At 39.4% G+C, this 19,013-nt stretch overlaps 1 protein-coding gene across 2 annotated transcripts in view; it reads left to right on the forward strand.

Annotated features, from left to right (window-relative positions):
* LOC117687304 (talin-2-like) overlaps positions 1 to 13,221 on the forward strand; it is a 16,345-nt gene extending 3,124 nt beyond the window's left edge. Inside the window, exons 4-8 of one of the 2 annotated variants that reach the window (XM_066076128.1) lie at positions 8 to 355; positions 724 to 909; positions 1,045 to 1,195; positions 1,434 to 1,527; positions 12,867 to 13,221. In XM_066076128.1, coding sequence (XP_065932200.1) covers positions 741 to 909; positions 1,045 to 1,195; positions 1,434 to 1,527; positions 12,867 to 13,034 — 582 coding nt within the window. In that variant the 5' untranslated portion in view covers positions 8 to 355; positions 724 to 740 and the 3' untranslated portion in view covers positions 13,035 to 13,221. Of the gene's footprint in view, positions 1 to 7; positions 356 to 723; positions 910 to 1,044; positions 1,196 to 1,433; positions 1,528 to 12,866 lie in introns of those variants that run through there. The other variant, XM_066076132.1, reaches the window with a different exon arrangement.
* The last annotated feature ends 5,792 nt before the right edge of the window (positions 13,222 to 19,013 follow it).

Genomic DNA, 19,013 nt, shown 5'->3' on the forward strand with positions numbered 1-19,013 from the left:
GTTTTAGGGCAATGAGAATTACGTGGGTGTAGCAGCCAAGGACACCGCGAACGCTCTCCGCGTTCTGACAGAAGCCACGCGCGGTGTCGCCTCAACCTCAGAAGACATCGAGGTCAGATGACAAGTGATCGACAGCGCCCGTGACGTCATCGACAAGTCGACGCATCTACTAGAGGAGACGAAGCGAGCCATGAACGACCCAGAAAACCCTGAGAACCAGGCTCAACTTAACCAGGTGGCCAAGGCTGTGTCGAGTGCGCTCAACAGCTGTGTGAACGCCCTTCCCGGACAGAGAGACGTGGATAACGCCATCAGACAGATCACAGACTCGAGCCAGGAGCTGGCGTCCACCAAGGTACGCAGATCTGTCTGTTCCGCAGACAAAGTCTATCTCAGAAATAGACAAAATTTAAGTCGGAAGCAGATTTGATCTCAGAATAAGTGGATTAAGAGTCAAATGGCATCCACCGAGATAGTTTTATCTATCTTAGAAATAGACGAATAGGCAACCTTATGTCAACAGTAAACAACTTCATCTCAAATTTTAACTTGGCTCATAAAAAATCACCTTTTTCACAGAAATAGTTCTCATTCTTTCAGAATTAAATTACTTCATATGCATAGAAATCCTTATCTCATAAAAAGTAATCTTTTAAACAAATTTACTTTATCTATGCATCATTTTTAGGAATTGATTTAATTTTTCGTTCCTGTACATTGTAGTACCCGAGCACAGACCCATGTTCCATGAGATCCAGATCGAGAACAACAACGCCGCTGTCAATCTCAACCAGGACGCCAGTGACATCGTCACCGCATCTCGTGGCACACCTAAACAACTCGCCGAGTCATCTCGCGAGTACAGCTCGTCTTACTCAGAGTTCATCAAATCTGGACTCACCATGGCAGGTCAGTGAGAGCGAGATTCCAACAAAATCAGATACTAAAAGTTTAAGGTTTGATCAAAACAGACGCGAGGCTTAAGGTGTGACATTACTGTAGAATGTAGGTACCTCTGATTGATTTTGATCGGTTGGTTTCCAGGTCTGTCCAAGGATGGAGACACACAGAACCAGATTGTGGGCGGACTGAAGAACGTCTCCATGGTTTCCAGTAAACTGCTGCTGGCCGCCAAGTCTGTGTCGGCCGATCCAAACGCTTCCAACACCAAGAATCTGCTCTCGCAGGCCGCCAGGTAAGCACTCAAATATTACCTTTATATAATCCAATATTACATTGAGTTACTCTACATAGACTAATCCTTAATGTGTTTGTGTTTTATCTTTAACTTTTGTTAAGTTTATAGCCCCGGAGTCAATAATTATGTGTAGTTTTGTAAAGCATGAAATAATTAAACTGAGTAAGGATTTTAGGGGTTTTGTTTCAATTTCAATGTTTGATATTTTAAACTTTTACTACATTTTGTCTGACAGAGCGGTGACGGAGAGCATTAATCAGCTGATCAACGTCTGTACTGTGTCGGCTCCAGGGCAGAAGGAGTGTGATAACGCCCTCAGACAGATACAGGTCAGTAACACCCTCCAATGTGTATGTAGTTTATATATAACCAAGGGCAGAAGGAGTGTGATAACGCCCTCAGACAGATACAGGTCAGTAACACCCTCCAATGTGTATGTAGTTTATATAACCAAGGGCAGAAGGAGTGTGATAACGCCCTCAGAAAAATACAAGTCAGTAACACCCTCCAATGTGTATGTAGTTTATATAACCAAGGGCAGAAGGAGTGTGATAACGCCCTCAGACAGATACAGGTCAGTAACACCCTCCAATGTGTATGTAGTTTATATAACCAAGGGCAGAAGGAGTGTGATAACGCCCTCAGACAAATACAGGTCAGTAACACCCTCCAATGTGTATGTAGTTTATATAACCAAGGGCAGAAAGAGTGTGATAACGCCCTCAGACCGATACAGGTCAGTAACACCCTCTGATATGTATGTAGTTTTTATAATTAAGGGCAGAAAGAGTGTGATAACGCCCTCAGACAAATACAGGTCAGTAACACCCTTCAATGTGTATGTAGTTTATATGTAACCAAGGACAGAAGGAGTGTGATAACGCCCTCAGACAGATACAGGTCAGTAACACCCTCCAATGTGTATGTAGTATATATAACCAAGGGCAGAAGGAGTGTGATAACGCCCTCAGACAGATACAGGTCAGTAACACCCTCCAATGTGTATGTAGTATATATAACCAAGGGCAGAAGGAGTGTGATAACGCCCTCAGACAGATACAGGTCAGTAACACCCTCCAATGTGTATGTAGTATATATAACCAAGGACAGAAGGAGTGTGATAACGCCCTCAGACAGATACAGGTCAGTAACACCCTCCAATGTGTATGTAGTTTATATATAACCAAGGGCAGAAGGAGTGTGATAACGCCCTCAGACAGATACAGGTCAGTAACACCATCCAATGTGTATGTAGTATATATAACCAAGGGCAGAAGGAGTGTGATAACGCCCTCAGACAGATACAGGTCAGTAACACCCTCCAATGTGTATGTAGTTTATATATAACCAAGGACAGAAGGAGTGTGATAACGCCCTCAGACAGATACAGGTCAGTAACACCCTCCAATGTGTATGTAGTATATATAACCAAGGGCAGAAGGAGTGTGATAACGCCCTCAGACAGATACAGGTCAGTAACACCCTTCAATGTGTATGTAGTTTATATAACCAAGGGCAGAAGGAGTGTGATAACGCCCTCAGACAAATACAGGTCAGTAACACCCTCCAATGTGTATGTAGTATATATAACCAAGGGCAGAAGGAGTGTGATAACGCCCTCAGACAGATACAGGTCAGTAACACCCTCCAATGTGTATGTAGTTTATATAACCAAGGGCAGAAGGAGTGTGATAACGCCCTCAGACAAATACAGGTCAGTAACACCCTCCAATGTGTATGTAGTTTATATAACCAAGGGCAGAAAGAGTGTGATAACGCCCTCAGACAAATACAGGTCAGTAACACCCTCCAATGTGTTTGTAGTTTATATAACCAAGGTCAGAAGGAGTGTGATAACGCCCTCAGACAGATACAGGTCAGTAACACCCTCCAATGTGTATGTAGTTTATATATAACCAAGGGCAGAAGGAATGTGATAACGCCCTCAGAGCGATACAGGTCAGTAACACCCTCCAATGTGTATGTACTTTATATAACCAAGGGCAGAAAGAGTGTGATAACGCCCTCAGACCGATACAGGTCAGTTACACCCTCTGATATGTATGTAGTTTTTATAACCAAGGGCAGAAAGAGTGTGATAACGCCCTCAGACAGATACAGGTCAGTAACACCCTCCAATGTGTATGTAGTTTATATATAACCAAGGGCAGAAGGAGTGTGATAATGCCCTCAGAAAGATACAGGTCAGTAACACCCTCCAATGTGTATGTAGTTTATATGTAACCTAGGGCAGAAGGAGTGTGATAACGCCTTCAGACAAATACAGGTCAGTAACACCCTCCAATGTGTATGTAGTATATATAACCAAGGACAGAAGGAGTGTGATAACGCCTTCAGACAAATACAGGTCAGTAACACCCTCCAATGTGTATGTAGTTTATATATAACCAAAAGCAGAAGGAGTGTGATAACGCCCTCAGACAGATACAGGTCAGTAACACCCTCCAATGTGTATGTAGTTTATATATAACCAAGGGCAGAAGGAGTGTGATAACGCCCTCAGACAGATACAGGTCAGTAACATCCTCCAATGTACATGTAGTTTATATGTAACTTAACACCCTCCAATGTGTATGTAGTTTATATATAACCAAGGACAGAAGGAGTGTGATAACGCCCTCAGACAGATACAGGTCAGTAACACCCTCCAATGTGTATGTAGTTTATATAACCAAGGGCAGAAGAAGTGTGATAACGCCCTCAGAAAAATACAGGTCAGTAACACCCTTCAATGTGTATGTAGTATATATAACCAAGGGCAGAAAGAGTGTGATAACGCCCTCAGACAAATACAGGTCAGTAACACCCTTCAATGTGTATGTAGTATATATAACCAAGGGCAGAAGGAGTGTGATAACGCCCTCAGACAAATACAGGTCAGTAACACCCTTCAATGTGTATGTAGTATATATAACCAAGGGCAGAAGGAGTGTGATAACGCCCTCAGACAAATACAGGTCAGTAACACCCTCCAATGTGTATGTAGTTTATATAACCAAGGGGAGAAGGAGTGTGATAACGCCCTCAGACAAATACATGTCAGTAACACCCTCCAATGTGTATGTAGTTTATATAACCAAGGGCAGAAGGAGTGTGATAACGCCCTCAGACAAATACAGGTCAGTAACACCCTCCAATGTGTATGTAGTATATATAACCAAAGACAGAAGGAGTGTTATAACGCCCTCAGACAAATACAGGTCAGTAACACCCTCCAATGTGTATGTAGTTTATATAACCAAGGGGAGAAGGAGTGTGATAACGCCCTCAGACAAATACATGTCAGTAACACCCTCCAATGTGTTTGTAGTTTATATAACCAAGGGCAGAAAGAGTGTGATAACGCCCTCAGACAAATACAGGTCAGTAGCACCCTCCAATGTGTTTGTAGTTTATATAACCAAGGTCAGAAGGAGTGTGATAACGCCCTCAGACAGATACAGGTCAGTAACACCCTCCAATGTGTATGTAGTTTATATATAACCAAGGGCAGAAGGAGTGTGATAACGCCCTCAGAGCGATACAGGTCAGTAACACCCTCCAATGTGTATGTACTTTATATAACCAAGGGCAGAAAGAGTGTGATAACGCCCTCAGTCCGATACAGGTCTGTTACACCCTCTGATATGTATGTAGTTTTTATAACCAAGGGCAGAAAGAGCGTGATAACGCCCTCAGACAGATACAGGTCAGTAACACCCTCCAATGTGTATGTAGTTTATATGTAACCAAGGGCAGAAGGAGTGTGATAACGCCCTCAGACAGATACAGGTCAGTCACACCCTCCAATGTGTATGTAGTTTATATAACCAAGGGCAGAAGGAGTGTAATAACGCCCTCAGACAAATACAGGTCAGTAACAGCCTCTGATATGTATGAAGTTTTTATAATTAAGGGCAGAAAGAGTGTGATAACGCCCTCAGACAAATACAGGTCAGTAACACCCTTCAATGTGTATGTAGTTTATATGTAACCAAGGACAGAAGGAGTGTGATAACGCCCTCAGACAGATACAGGTCAGTAACACCCTCCAATGTGTATGTAGTATATATAACCAAGGGCAGAAGGAGTGTGATAACGCCCTCAGACAGATACAGGTCAGTAACACCCTCCAATGTGTATGTAGTATATATAACCAAGGGCAGAAGGAGTGTGATAACGCCCTCAGACAGATACAGGTCAGTAACACCCTCCAATGTGTATGTAGTATATATAACCAAGGACAGAAGGAGTGTGATAACGCCCTCAGACAGATACAGGTCAGTAACACCCTCCAATGTGTATGTAGTTTATATATAACCAAGGGCAGAAGGAGTGTGATAACGCCCTCAGACAGATACAGGTCAGTAACACCATCCAATGTGTATGTAGTATATATAACCAAGGGCAGAAGGAGTGTGATAACGCCTTCAGACAAATACAGGTCAGTAACACCCTCCAATGTGTATGTAGTATATATAACCAAGGACAGAAGGAGTGTGATAACGCCTTCAGACAAATACAGGTCAGTAACACCCTCCAATGTGTATGTAGTTTATATATAACCAAAAGCAGAAGGAGTGTGATAACGCCCTCAGACAGATACAGGTCAGTAACACCCTCCAATGTGTATGTAGTTTATATATAACCAAGGGCAGAAGGAGTGTGATAACGCCCTCAGACAGATACAGGTCAGTAACATCCTCCAATGTACATGTAGTTTATATGTAACTTAACACCCTCCAATGTGTATGTAGTTTATATATAACCAAGGACAGAAGGAGTGTGATAACGCCCTCAGACAGATACAGGTCAGTAACACCCTCCAATGTGTATGTAGTTTATATAACCAAGGGCAGAAGAAGTGTGATAACGCCCTCAGAAAAATACAGGTCAGTAACACCCTTCAATGTGTATGTAGTATATATAACCAAGGGCAGAAAGAGTGTGATAACGCCCTCAGACAAATACAGGTCAGTAACACCCTTCAATGTGTATGTAGTATATATAACCAAGGGCAGAAGGAGTGTGATAACGCCCTCAGACAAATACAGGTCAGTAACACCCTTCAATGTGTATGTAGTATATATAACCAAGGGCAGAAGGAGTGTGATAACGCCCTCAGACAAATACAGGTCAGTAACACCCTCCAATGTGTATGTAGTTTATATAACCAAGGGGAGAAGGAGTGTGATAACGCCCTCAGACAAATACATGTCAGTAACACCCTCCAATGTGTATGTAGTTTATATAACCAAGGGCAGAAGGAGTGTGATAACGCCCTCAGACAAATACAGGTCAGTAACACCCTCCAATGTGTATGTAGTATATATAACCAAAGACAGAAGGAGTGTTATAACGCCCTCAGACAAATACAGGTCAGTAACACCCTCCAATGTGTATGTAGTTTATATAACCAAGGGGAGAAGGAGTGTGATAACGCCCTCAGACAAATACATGTCAGTAACACCCTCCAATGTGTTTGTAGTTTATATAACCAAGGGCAGAAAGAGTGTGATAACGCCCTCAGACAAATACAGGTCAGTAGCACCCTCCAATGTGTTTGTAGTTTATATAACCAAGGTCAGAAGGAGTGTGATAACGCCCTCAGACAGATACAGGTCAGTAACACCCTCCAATGTGTATGTAGTTTATATATAACCAAGGGCAGAAGGAGTGTGATAACGCCCTCAGAGCGATACAGGTCAGTAACACCCTCCAATGTGTATGTACTTTATATAACCAAGGGCAGAAAGAGTGTGATAACGCCCTCAGTCCGATACAGGTCTGTTACACCCTCTGATATGTATGTAGTTTTTATAACCAAGGGCAGAAAGAGTGTGATAACGCCCTCAGACAGATACAGGTCAGTAACACCCTCCAATGTGTATGTAGTTTATATGTAACCAAGGGCAGAAGGAGTGTGATAACGCCCTCAGACAGATACAGGTCAGTCACACCCTCCAATGTGTATGTAGTTTATATAACCAAGGGCAGAAGGAGTGTAATAACGCCCTCAGACAAATACAGGTCAGTAACAGCCTCTGATATGTATGAAGTTTTTATAATTAAGGGCAGAAAGAGTGTGATAACGCCCTCAGACAAATACAGGTCAGTAACACCCTTCAATGTGTATGTAGTTTATATGTAACCAAGGACAGAAGGAGTGTGATAACGCCCTCAGACAGATACAGGTCAGTAACACCCTCCAATGTGTATGTAGTATATATAACCAAGGGCAGAAGGAGTGTGATAACGCCCTCAGACAGATACAGGTCAGTAACACCCTCCAATGTGTATGTAGTATATATAACCAAGGGCAGAAGGAGTGTGATAACGCCCTCAGACAGATACAGGTCAGTAACACCCTCCAATGTGTATGTAGTATATATAACCAAGGACAGAAGGAGTGTGATAACGCCCTCAGACAGATACAGGTCAGTAACACCCTCCAATGTGTATGTAGTTTATATATAACCAAGGGCAGAAGGAGTGTGATAACGCCCTCAGACAGATACAGGTCAGTAACACCATCCAATGTGTATGTAGTATATATAACCAAGGGCAGAAGGAGTGTGATAACGCCCTCAGACAGATACAGGTCAGTAACACCCTCCAATGTGTATGTAGTTTATATATAACCAAGGACAGAAGGAGTGTGATAACGCCCTCAGACAGATACAGGTCAGTAACACCCTCCAATGTGTATGTAGTATATATAACCAAGGGCAGAAGGAGTGTGATAACGCCCTCAGACAGATACAGGTCAGTAACACCCTTCAATGTGTATGTAGTTTATATAACCAAGGGCAGAAGGAGTGTGATAACGCCCTCAGACAAATACAGGTCAGTAACACCCTCCAATGTGTATGTAGTATATATAACCAAGGGCAGAAGGAGTGTGATAACGCCCTCAGACAGATACAGGTCAGTAACACCCTCCAATGTGTATGTAGTTTATATAACCAAGGGCAGAAGGAGTGTGATAACGCCCTCAGACAAATACAGGTCAGTAACACCCTCCAATGTGTATGTAGTTTATATAACCAAGGGCAGAAAGAGTGTGATAACGCCCTCAGACAAATACAGGTCAGTAACACCCTCCAATGTGTTTGTAGTTTATATAACCAAGGTCAGAAGGAGTGTGATAACGCCCTCAGACAGATACAGGTCAGTAACACCCTCCAATGTGTATGTAGTTTATATATAACCAAGGGCAGAAGGAGTGTGATAACGCCCTCAGAGCGATACAGGTCAGTAACACCCTCCAATGTGTATGTACTTTATATAACCAAGGGCAGAAAGAGTGTGATAACGCCCTCAGACCGATACAGGTCAGTTACACCCTCTGATATGTATGTAGTTTTTATAACCAAGGGCAGAAAGAGTGTGATAACGCCCTCAGACAGATACAGGTCAGTAACACCCTCCAATGTGTATGTAGTTTATATATAACCAAGGGCAGAAGGAGTGTGATAATGCCCTCAGAAAGATACAGGTCAGTAACACCCTCCAATGTGTATGTAGTTTATATGTAACCTAGGGCAGAAGGAGTGTGATAACGCCTTCAGACAAATACAGGTCAGTAACACCCTCCAATGTGTATGTAGTATATATAACCAAGGACAGAAGGAGTGTGATAACGCCTTCAGACAAATACAGGTCAGTAACACCCTCCAATGTGTATGTAGTTTATATATAACCAAGAGCAGAAGGAGTGTGATAACGCCCTCAGACAGATACAGGTCAGTAACACCCTCCAATGTGTATGTAGTTTATATATAACCAAGGGCAGAAGGAGTGTGATAACGCCCTCAGACAGATACAGGTCAGTAACATCCTCCAATGTACATGTAGTTTATATGTAACTTAACACCCTCCAATGTGTATGTAGTTTATATATAACCAAGGACAGAAGGAGTGTGATAACGCCCTCAGACAGATACACGTCAGTAACACCCTCCAATGTGTATGTAGTTTATATAACCAAGGGCAGAAGGAGTGTGATAACGCCCTCAGAAAAATACAGGTCAGTAACACCCTCCAATGTGTATGTAGTTTATATAACCAAGGGCAGAAGGAGTGTGATAACGCCCTCAGACAGATACAGGTCAGTCACACCCTCCAATGTGTATGTAGTTTATATAACCAAGGGCAGAAGGAGTGTAATAACGCCCTCAGACAAATACAGGTCAGTAACACTCTCTGATATGTATGTAGTTTTTATAACCAAGGGCAGAAAGAGTGTGATAACGCCCTCAGACAAATACAGGTCAGTAACACCCTTCAATGTGTATGTAGTATATATAACCAAGGGCAGAAGGAGTGTGATAACGCCCTCAGACAAATACAGGTCAGTAACACCCTTCAATGTGTATGTAGTATATATAACCAAGGACAGAAGGAGTGTGATAACGCCCTCAGACAAATACAGGTCAGTAACACCCTCCAATGTGTATGTAGTTTATATAACCAAGGGCAGAAGGAGTGTGATAACGCCCTCAGACAAATACAGGTCAGTAACACCCTCCAATGTGTATGTAGTATATATAACCAAAGACAGAAGGAGTGTTATAACGCCCTCAGACAAATACAGGTCAGTAACACCCTCCAATGTGTATGTAGTTTATATAACCAAGGGGAGAAGGAGTGTGATAACGCCCTCAGACAAATACATGTCAGTAACACCCTCCAATGTGTATGTAGTTTATATAACCAAGGGCAGAAAGAGTGTGATAACGCCCTCAGACAAATACAGGTCAGTAGCACCCTCCAATGTGTTTGTAGTTTATATAACCAAGGTCAGAAGGAGTGTGATAACGCCCTCAGACAGATACAGGTCAGTAACACCCTCCAATGTGTATGTAGTTTATATATAACCAAGGGCAGAAGGAGTGTGATAACGCCCTCAGAGCGATACAGGTCAGTAACACCCTCCAATGTGTATGTACTTTATATAACCAAGGGCAGAAAGAGTGTGATAACGCCCTCAGTCCGATACAGGTCTGTTACACCCTCTGATATGTATGTAGTTTTTATAACCAAGGGCAGAAAGAGTGTGATAACGCCCTCAGACAGATACAGGTCAGTAACACCCTCCAATGTGTATGTAGTTTATATGTAACCAAGGGCAGAAGGAGTGTGATAACGCCCTCAGACAGATACAGGTCAGTCACACCCTCCAATGTGTATGTAGTTTATATAACCAAGGGCAGAAGGAGTGTAATAACGCCCTCAGACAAATACAGGTCAGTAACACTCTCTGATATGTATGTAGTTTTTATAACCAAGGGCAGAAAGAGTATGATAACGCCCTCAGACAAATACAGGTCAGTAACACCCTTCAATGTGTATGTAGTATATATAACCAAGGGCAGAAGGAGTGTGATAACGCCCTCAGACAAATACAGGTCAGTAACACCCTTCAATGTGTATGTAGTATATATAACCAAGGACAGAAGGAGTGTGATAACGCCCTCAGACAAATACAGGTCAGTAACACCCTCCAATGTGTATGTAGTTTATATAACCAAGGGCAGAAGGAGTGTGATAACGCCCTCAGACAAATACAGGTCAGTAACACCCTCCAATGTGTATGTAGTATATATAACCAAAGACAGAAGGAGTGTTATAACGCCCTCAGACAAATACAGGTCAGTAACACCCTCCAATGTGTATGTAGTTTATATAACCAAGGGGAGAAGGAGTGTGATAACGCCCTCAGACAAATACATGTCAGTAACACCCTCCAATGTGTATGTAGTTTATATAACCAAGGGCAGAAAGAGTGTGATAACGCCCTCAGACAAATACAGGTCAGTAACACCCTCCAATGTGTTTGTAGTTTATATAACCAAGGTCAGAAGGAGTGTGATAACGCCCTCAGACAGATACAGGTCAGTAACACCCTCCAATGTGTATGTAGTTTATATATAACCAAGGGCAGAAGGAGTGTGATAACGCCCTCAGAGCGATACAGGTCAGTAACACCCTCCAATGTGTATGTACTTTATATAACCAAGGGCAGAAAGAGTGTGATAACGCCCTCAGACCGATACAGGTCTGTTACACCCTCTGATATGTATGTAGTTTTTATAACCAAGGGCAGAAAGAGTGTGATAACGCCCTCAGACAGATACAGGTCAGTAACACCCTCCAATGTGTATGTAGTTTATATGTAACCAAAGACAGAAGGAGTGTGATAACGCCCTCAGACAGATACAGGTCAGTAACACCCTCCAATGTGTATGTAGTTTGTATAACCAAGGGCAGAAGGAGTGTGATAACGCCCTCAGACAAATACAGGTCAGTAACACCCTCCAATGTGTATGTAGTTTATATAACCAAGGGCAGAAGGAGTGTGATAACGCCCTCAGACAAATACAGGTCAGTAACACCCTCCAATGTGTATGTAGTATATATAACCAAAGACAGAAGGAGTGTGATAACGCCCTCAGACAAATACAGGTCAGTAACACCCTCCAATGTGTATGTAGTTTATATATAACCAAGGGCAGAAGGAGTGTGATAATGCCCTCAGACAGATACAGGTCAGTAACACCCTCCAATGTGTATGTAGTTTATATGTAACCTAGGGCAGAAAGAAGTGTGATAACGCCTTCAGACAAATACAGGTCAGTAACACCCTCCAATGTGTATGTAGTATATATAACCAAGGACAGAAGGAGTGTGACAACGCCTTCAGACAAATACAGGTCAGTAACACCCTCCAATGTGTATGTAGTTTATATATAACCAAGGGCAGAAGGAGTGTGATAACGCCCTCAGACAGATACAGGTCAGTAACACCCTCCAATGTGTATGTAGTTTATATATAACCAAGGGCAGAAGGAGTGTGATAACGCCCTCAGACAGATACAGGTCAGTAACATCCTCCAATGTACATGTAGTTTATATATAACCTAACACCCTCCAATGTGTATGTAGTTTATATATAACCAAGGGCAGAAGGAGTGTGATAACGCCCTCAGACAGATACAGGTCAGTAACACCCTCCAATGTGTATGTAGTTTATATATAACCAAGGGCAGAAGGAGTTTGATAACGCCCTCAGACAGATACAGGTCAGTAACACCCTCCAATGTGTATGTAGTTTATATAACCAAGGGCAGAAGGAGTGTGATAACGCCCTCAGACAGATACAGGTCAGTAACACCCTCCAATGTGTATGTAGTTTATATAACCAAGGGCAGAAGGAGTGTGATAACGCCCTCAGACAGATACAGGTCAGTAACACCCTCCAATGTGTATGTAGTTTATATAACCAAGGACAGAAGGAGTGTGATAACGCCCTCAGACTATTATTACGATAAGAGTGAGAAAGAAGTTGTAGAGTATGGCTTTATGACACTGTTGTAAGTATGATTCAGAAATCACTTAACTTATCCGTAAAAGCCATCTTTTCATCCTTCTGATTTTACAGATGAATTACTCCTTCATCCTCATAGCAAAAAAATTATTTGTAGTGGATTCCTTAGATTTATACTCCTTTCCTCTTAAGCCCTTTCCCTCCAAACTGAAAATGAAAATGTTAAAGATATGTATTTTATTATAAAGATTTGAGCAGTGTAAGAATCTATGCTGTACAATGCTTCTCTATGCTCAGTATGCTGTATTTTTTTAATGCTGTGATGCTGTATTATTGTAGATGATGAAATCTATGCTGGAGAGTGCCAATGAGCCAGTGACCGGCCTGTCGTATTTCGAATGTCTGGACTCCATCATGGAGAAATCTAAGGTAGGAAACTCTTTCCTCGCCTGTATCACAATGTCTGAGGCGCGAAGAGTGAACTCTCAGAATGTATCCAAGAACTAAGTCGCATGATGGCTGACTGTCGGAGTAGAGTAGAAAGTGATGCTTTATCAGTTTTTGACTTTTTTGTGTAGAGAATGAATCTGTGAAAATCTCTTTGTCTTGTATATAGAATGAAGTTAAGGTTTGTTTTCATTCGTCTTCATGTTACTTACAAACCTTTGCAATAAAAATTCATATCTTTGTTAATGGCTGAATAATGTATAACTAGAATTTTCCCAAATTTTACTAGATTAATATTTAATTTGGTTTTTTTAATTTAAATCTTTAACATTTACAGCCATCTATATTATAAATTATTTATGAATGCCAATATCTGATTGGCTAATCATTTCTAAACTTTTTTGAATGCTATTGACTGATTGGCTGATTGTAAATTAACTGTTTTGAATGCTGTAAACTGATTGGCTGTTTGTATAATACTGTTTTGAATGCTATCGACTGATTGGCTGATTTTGTGAGGATTTTATCAAAGGGCCAAGTCTGGGTAAATCTCACCTTCTTCTTGTATCTCTTCAATTTTTGTTGTACCCAGAAAGCTTATAACAGACATGCTCAACACCCCTCCTCCACTCTCACCCCCACCCCCCACCCTCACAAAAAATCTTGGGTTGATCACAGCGTTTTATATTTGCTCACAGAACACATAATCACACACTATCCTAACCTCTGAACTTCACCTGTATTTCAAATGAAACACCCAACCTTCTCAAATGAACTTAAGGTCGGTAGCGTGTTTAAAATATTGCGCCCTCTGTGCAGGGTATTGCGCATTACTGTTGTAAAACACAAATTTAAAGTAAAATGTTTAATGATACAGGTTATCATCTAACGTTTTTATTTCAGAAAAATTACTTATCAAAAATTATTTTAAGTGAAATGATTCGTTAGAATAATGTTAGTAGTATTTTAATTTTTTCGCCGCTTCTTCAAAATCACTGTTATTGTCGTCGGAGTCAACGTCTTAGGATGACGTCAGTTGAGACTCTGACGTAACAATTGACAAAAATTAACGTCGTGCATTTTCTATTACAGCGTCAATAATTAAAATCAAAACTATAATTTGCAAAATAAAAACATATACGCGACCTTTCTACGTTTTGTGTGAGTGGAAATGTATTTTTTCTTCTAATACAAATGAAATTAAATTTTATTCGGAAACATCCCTTTGTTTTAAACAATTCTATAATGTAAAATGGCTGGCACGGCACGTTTATAGGATCAAACTATGAGGACGGATAGCCTAAAAACCATCCGGTCAATTTCGTTTTTAATTTGGCAAAAAGTTTACTCATACGTTAAGCTTCCATTGCTGAAAATTGAAAGAAAATCGTATGTTTGTAATTTTTTTAATATGAAATTGAAAATGAAAACCCTCATTTTCCTGTATAATCCTATATAGAATGTCGGTGATGAATCAGACATATGACCAAAATTTGAGCGCGACAAACAGATAAACTATCCGGTCAATTAACTTTATATTTTGCACATAGTTTACTCATAAGTTGACATTTCACTGTAAAAAAATTAAAGGAAATCATATGTTTGAAACATTCTCCCCCGAGAATCCTTAATGAAACTTCGAGTAAATGAAAACACAGTCATGTACATGTCACAGTTTATGGGCCAGTGATTAGTGTAAGGTCGTTATATTGACAATGTACATGTCACAGTTTATGGGCCAGTAATTAGTGTAAGGTCGTTATATTGAAAATGCACATGTCACAGTTGATGGGCCAGTAATAAGTGTAAGGTCGTTATATTGACAATGTACATGCCACAGTTGATGGGCCAGTAATTAGTGTAAGGACTTTATATTGACAATTTACATGTCACAGTTGATGGGCCAGTAATTAGTGTGAGGTCGTTATATTGACAATGCACATGTCACAGTTGATGGGCCAGTAATTAGTGTAAGGTCGTTATATTGACAATGCACATGTCACAGTTGATGGGCCAGTAATTAGTTTAAGGTCGTTATATTGACAATGTACATGTCACAGTTGATGGGCAAGTATTTGGTGTAAGGTCGTTATATTGACAATGTACATGTCACAGTTGATGGGCCAGTAATTAGTGTAAGGTCGTTATATTGGCAATGTACCTGTCACAGTTGATGGGCCAGTAATTAGTGTAAGGTCGTTATATTGACAATGTACATGTCACAGTTGATGGGCTAGTAATTAGTGTAAGGTCGTTATATTGACAATGCACATGTCACAGTTGATGGGCCAGTAATTAGTGTAAGGTCGTTGTATTGACAATGCTCATGTCACAGTTGATAGGCCAGTAATTAGTGTAAGGTCGTTATATTGAGAATGTACAGGTCACAGTTGATGGGCCAGTAATTAGTTTAAGGTCGTTATATTGACAATGTACATGTCACAGTTGATGGGCCAGTAATTAGTTTAAGGTCGTTCTATTGACAATGTACATGTCACAGTTGATGGGCCAGTAATTAGTGTAAGGTCGTTATATTGACAATGTTGAGCTTGTTCTGTGTTCGCACAAATTGTTGTCAGGGTCAGGGTTCAGGCATGCGAAGGGGGGGGGGGACTGGTGCTTTTTCAATGTTATCTTGATTTATACCTGTTTTTCTATGAACTATTTCTGGGGTTGTGGGTTTTTTTCCCCACTTTGTCTTTGTCAATTTCATCATCAGTTGCATGTTTGTCATTTTTTTGTGTCAGCCTTTGTTGTTTTGAAAATTGATTATAATCCCCCCCCCCCCCAAAAAAAAAAATGAAGGAAATGACTTATATGCTATGTTTTAACGTGCGTCATTAAAATTGTCTGCTCACCTGATGGCAGTTATCCACACGACGACGTCAAAAATAAATCATTCAATGCTATAAATATAGACACCTGGAAGTATTGATATATGGGTGGTACATTTATTCATCCCTCTAAATTTAAAGATTTTTACAATATTTCCACGAGAATACATTTTTATATCTTGGAAATATAAAAATCCTAGAAACTATACTATAGTAAGCGGGTTCCGAATTCATGACCTGCAGGTGTTCACCCATTGCGCTATGGACCAATGATGGTCAAGTGTACTCAATAAGATACACGAGGTTGTACATGTATATATTCAAATCTATATGTTGAGCAAAAGTACGGGATCCCATGTAACCCCGTCACTGGGTGAAATGTTAATAAATGGTGGGAATTTCATTTAAACTTATCTAGCTCTCATTTAATACTTTAAGATTAAATTGGAATAAGCTCAACCCATTTAAATTTTATGCCTCGATCATGCACTTGTCTTTATTGCATTGCTTTCTTTGTTTATTGAGCTATGATTTAGTTTGTCTAAAAAAAGTGTTGTCTAGCAAGAAGGACATTAATAATTTGTAATACCTAATTATTAAAAGAGTTAATTTCTGATTTGAAAAGTCCCCCAAAGTTATACTGAGATTATAACTCGTCATTCTTATACAAGAAACAGAACTCAAGGAATTAAACGAATCAAGTAAAAAGAATCCCAGAAATGTATCTATAGTTTATATAAATTGTTTTGAATCAATCGATTTCTTACAAATACACAATTTATAAAAGAAAAATAACAAACCATAATTATAACCCTACATTAAAAGTAATTGGAAGTAAAAGTAAGTAAACGACTTTTGTAAATGACCATCTTCCACGGTGTGACGTAAATCCATTGTCCAGATCACGACCAGCCAAACTATGTACGTAATACAGTATTAAGAAAAAACATTAATACATATATAAACCATTTTGTCCTTAACTATTTACGTAATACTGTAAAAAAAAATCATTGATGTGCAAATTTAAACACCAGTTATGAATCATAAAAATCAAGAATGTTTTCAAATATTTGCCATTTGCATTTATTCTGTTCGAATGTTCCCGCGTTTATTAATTCTTTACTCTGTGTTACCTATGTTACTTTACAATATAACTATTTTTTGGTAATTTTTTAATACCCTTTTTTAGACAATCAATAAAAAGAAACCCTTTTCATATGATTTTGTTTTATTGTTTCCAGTAAAATAAATGTCTGACAGCGAAGATTAAACATGGCGAAACAAACTTTAAAGTTAAATAAATAACACAATGTTTAACAGCAAATGAGTGTCATTTTAGTAATGTTTTTTTTTTTTTATGTTCAACAGCTCTCAAGGAAAGTTTCATAACAATGTTTACAATTATGCGTTACATTGAAAACAGAATGCATCTCAACCTTTTCTTTACAAAACACTGGGTCAATTCACAGGATTTAATAAATGGAGGAGGTGATACACATTTGTTACGTTAATTACATTGTAAATGAACAAAACATCATCAGCACCAACCAAAGAGAAAATAAAAGTACAAACATGTTAAGGTGGTATGGAAGATCTGTCGATATTACTGTTGATAAAAGTACGAACCTTTACATTTCTTTCTATAGTACGTCACAATATGGAGGTGCCTCACACCACCTTAAGCAAAAGAGAAGAATCGTAACATTCCATGATCAATCAAAATCTATAGAAGATTGAATAAAGCGATTTAAACAATGCACGAGATTCTCACAATGCAAAAAAAAATTAACAGGAGGGGAACCTAAACTGATGAAAATAGCTAACTATATTAAAGCGATCTGTTGACTCCCAATCTTGGATCTAAACTAAATTTCTAAGAATCATAAAGTTACAATCTCTCCTTTTGTTCCCACTCTGTTGAATAATTAAGCTGACCCATATTTATATCCAAAATAACTGATCTCATTGACTTTTAAAACACACAGATAATTTCTGGTTTTAACATAGACAACTTCCCATGTAACAATAAATATTTATGTATTGGTAAGTCGTCCTGTGAATGGCACTTAGCAAAATAAATAACTAGCATCATTAGCAGGTGCTTGGTATTGTAAGTGGCTACCTGACAACATGTGTTAAACCATTAAGTCACTAAGTAGATGTCCTGGGACTTTCAGCATAGGGATATATGAAACAGTTAAAACTCTGGGAGAGGAGGTCAAACACATTTTTTACGGTGATTGAAGATTTATTTGAAGACCTGGGAAAAAAACCCTACAAAACATTTTTTTAAGCTACAGTTGCGATGAGATAACATGAATAGAAAAGGAGAAATAATGTGAAACCAATAGTAAAAAGTGTAGTTACAAATCGCCTGTACATTATCAGCATTGGCTAAGTGCATTTCTGAATAGCATACAATAAAAATAAAATATATTTTGCAGTTTCTACTTGTGTCAGTTCGTGGTGCTCCAACAGTGATGCTATCCTGAAAGTTGACAAGGATATGATAACGTTACTAGCATTCTGTAAGGGACTTGTCACGTTCCTTTAATGTACATCACAGACGTAAGAAATATTTAAAGAACTGATAAAAACTTAATTAGTTTACAGTCAGAGTTAAAAAAATGAACAAACGTTTACAAATTAGTGGCAAAAAGCCACTTTCAAAGATATGTATTATTAAAGGAAAATGAATGATTGAAGAAAGTCCACGAAAAGCTGAAACCTCTTCTCACAAATTATGCTAGGAAATAGAACGACCAATAGAATACAGATACCATTGTTACGTCACATTCCGAAATGCGGTAATTCTGCCTCAGTCAGTTCAATAGCATTCAATGGAAAAACGTGATAATTTTGATCCATAAAAAAAGGACATAAATGAATTACATTAACTCGATAGGTCATCATCTAAACATAGTTATACTATTAATGCAATTAATAACGAATATATTTAACTCGATTGAAACGATCACATTTGTAACATATATTTGCTTACATTACAATGATTAGTGTAGCCTTTTACTTTATAACATGATTGGATTAAAACTAAAGTAAACAATAACTAACACTGTATGCATGAGCACTAAAACTCCCAAAAATTAACGATCAAAAATGCCTCAATGTAATATCATTCTACCAAAATACAGAAGGAAATAAAATAGAATAAGAATAACGAACAATTGAAACTCCGGTACCCCTT

Source organism: Magallana gigas, chromosome 1 (genome assembly GCF_963853765.1).
Source record: "Magallana gigas chromosome 1, xbMagGiga1.1, whole genome shotgun sequence".
In the NCBI taxonomy this organism is placed as follows: Eukaryota; Metazoa; Mollusca; class Bivalvia; order Ostreida; family Ostreidae; genus Magallana; species Magallana gigas.